General features: G+C 42.0%; 1 protein-coding gene across 1 annotated transcript; it reads left to right on the top strand.

Annotated features, from left to right (window-relative positions):
- The first annotated feature begins 368 nt into the window (after window positions 1–368).
- On the top strand, window positions 369–2,641 carry LOC132293487 (exocyst complex component EXO70H1-like). The gene has a single exon (XM_059790997.1). The coding sequence runs from the start codon at window positions 526–528 to the stop codon at window positions 2,410–2,412; it is 1,887 nt and encodes a 628-aa protein (XP_059646980.1). The 5' UTR covers window positions 369–525; the 3' UTR covers window positions 2,413–2,641.
- Window positions 2,642–3,061: the final 420 nt, after the last annotated feature.

The following is a 3,061-nucleotide window of genomic DNA, read 5'->3' as shown; positions in this document are numbered from 1 at the left end:
CTTCCTGCCAAAGAAATGGTTATGACCAATTAATCAAAGCTGCTAAGTATTATTATTGTTTAAAAAATAAATAGTGAAGTATTATTATCATTAAAAAAAAAAAAACACATTTATTAATTTATTGTTTAGTAAATTAGTACAAGTTGTAAAATTGCATAAAAATGCAAGTCTCGAGCTTGCAAAAAGTCAATAATACAAAAAATCAAAATTTTCTTTCTTTATACACCTTTTTTTTTTAATTAATTGTAATTGGTAGTTACGGTATTAGACCTCTGAAAGCCACGTGTAACGCGGAGGAGTCGTTTGTGAGTCACTCCTAAAAAAGTCACCCTCAACCCCAACATTTCAAAACGGACGAAACTGCGGACTCCTCCCTGTATCTACGTCTATATATTAACCTCCGCACACCACAACTCCAAAGTTCCAAACCTATTCATAACAAGACACACACACACATTACCCGCACAAAGCTTGGTAGTAGAGCTTACCTCTCTTCTCTGTCCTTAATAATTTGAGCTATATACTATGCCGAAGAAAGGAATGAGAAGCCTTTGTTTCACGTCCTCCAAGACGTCGTCGTCTTCCTTCCTCTTTCACTTCCCTTCAACTGCCCGCATCACCGCTCCTCCCACCCCGAGTCGGAGCTTCTCTGACTCGGCCATGGAACGGACTCTCGAGTCGGCCGAGTCCATGATCATGAAATGGAATCCAGAAACTTCAACCTACGCCAAAGTCACTTCTCTCTTCTACGAGAACCGAAAAGAGGCCAGAGACTTCATCAAATGCGTTAACGATTTGCAGAAAGCGATGCACTCCATCGTCAACGAAGATTCAAGCTCCGACATGCTCGTGCGAGCCCAAAACCTCATGCAAATCGCTATGAAACGACTCCAGAAGGAGTTCTATCAGATCTTATCCATGAATCGAGCTCATTTGGATCCCGAATCGGTCTCTGCCCGATCCTCCCTTGCCTCCACCCGATCCAGCACGTCCGATTACGAGGACGACGACACACATGACGATGAGATCCGGACCGCCAGCGACTCAATCTCCGAGGTCGAGCATGTCTCCAACTTCGTCATGGCGGATTTGGGATCCATTGCCGAGTGTATGATCTCCTCTGGTTATGGCAAGGAGTGTGTGAAGATATACAACATTATACGAAAATCGATCATCGATGAAGGAATCTATCGGCTCGGAGTTGAAAAATTGAGTTCGTCGCAGGTTCATAAGACGGATTGGAATTTGCTGGAGATGAAGATCAAGAATTGGTTGAATGCTGTGAATATTGCAGTGAAGACGCTGTTCAATGGAGAGAGAATTCTCTGTGATCACGTCTTCACATCGTCAGAGTCGATCAGAGAGTCCTGCTTTACAGAGATATCGAAAGAAGGAGCGACGCTTCTGTTTGGATTCCCAGAAATTGTGGCCAAAAGCAGCAAGAAATCGCCGGAAAAAGTGTTCCGGTTACTCGACATGTACCTTTCAGTCTCCAATCACTGGCCGGAGATAGAATCAATCTTCGCATTCGAATCAACGTCCGTAGTCCGAGCACAATGTGTCACCTCGCTGATCAAACTCGGTGAGTCGGTGCGGACCTTGCTCACCGAGTTCGAATCGTCAATCCAGAAGGACACATCGAAATCCGCCGTCGCCGGCGGCGGAATTCATCCTCTGACACTCGACGTGATGAATCACCTCTGCCTACTCGCGGATTACAGCAACGTACTCGCCGACATCCTCGCCGACTCGCCACCACCGACGAAATCGTCCCTGCCGGAATCTTACTTCGACACTTCCGATTCGGACGATTCGCCTGCGCCGGCGATCTCTCTCCGGCTAGCTTGGCTCATCCTCGTCCTCCTCTGCAAACTCGACAGCAAGGCAAAGCACTACAAAGACGTAGCTCTATCGTACCTCTTCTTAGCCAACAATCTCCAGCACGTCATCTTCAAAGTCCGTACATCGAACCTCAAGTATCTACTCGGCGACGATTGGTTGTCCAAGAACGAAGTCAAAGTCAAACAATTCTCATGGAACTACGAACGGCTGGGATGGGACCACGTCATCAAATCACTCCCGGAGGATCCAAAAGCGGTGATTTTGCCGGCCGAAGTGAAGGAGTGTTTCAAGAGATTCAACCACGCGTTCGAGCAGGCGCACCGGAAGCAGTCGGTGTGCGTCGTACCGGATAGCAAGCTCCGAGACGACATCAAAATGTCCATTGCGAGAAAGCTCGTTCCGGTGTATCGGGAATTCTATAATACGCATAAACTCACTTTGGGGAGAGAGAGAAATTTGGCAGTTTTGGTCAGGTTTGCCCCTGAGGATATAGAGAATCAGTTGTCTGATCTGTTCTTTGGAACGGCTGGGTCTGGGACTGGTTCGTCGTCGTCTTCAAGATCTCGTTAAAATATGTCACTTTCAATTTTGGGTATGGTACTGTAGTATATATATACACGTCAGCTACTTTGAGCCCATTTTTTTTTGGAGGACAAAAGCCTAAGGTATAGATACTGGAATGTTTTTTTTTTTTTTTTTTGGGTTAAAGGAGATACTGGAATGTTGTTGTCTTCTGTGTAAAATATTTGTCGTTGGTTATAAATAAAAATTCGATGAACAACTTCATTTTTATTAGTGATATTTGTTTGTAAAGTTTGTTTGTAAATAACTTTATATATAAACGTACATCATTTTATATCTATTTTAATTTATTTTAACCAACTTAAACATACAACTCCATAGATATGAGGAGAAATTATTATATGATCTTGCCAATGACTAATATATTTGTATTTTTTGTTGACGAATCAATTAATCATTAACTAGAATCAATAATTTTGAAACTACGCAATAATTTTTTAAAATTTGAGAGATTATTATTATTTTTTATTTTGTAATAACTTTAAGGCCAAAATACATGAGCTTTATCATATGGTAGTTTCATTTCATTCCCTTAACGTGATAAGAGTGATAATCTCAAATATTATTTTTGTCATTTCATATACATGAGGCCAAATTAAATACATGAGCTTTATCATATGTTATTATTATTTTTTAT

Source organism: Cornus florida, unplaced genomic scaffold (genome assembly GCF_030987335.1).
Source record: "Cornus florida cultivar Cherokee Brave unplaced genomic scaffold, ASM3098733v1 CherokeeBrave_3.0.0_Hap2_Chr02, whole genome shotgun sequence".
Classification (NCBI taxonomy): Eukaryota; Viridiplantae; Streptophyta; class Magnoliopsida; order Cornales; family Cornaceae; genus Cornus; species Cornus florida.
Note: the sequence above shows the minus strand (reverse complement) of the source record. Positions and strands in the feature narration are given on the sequence as shown.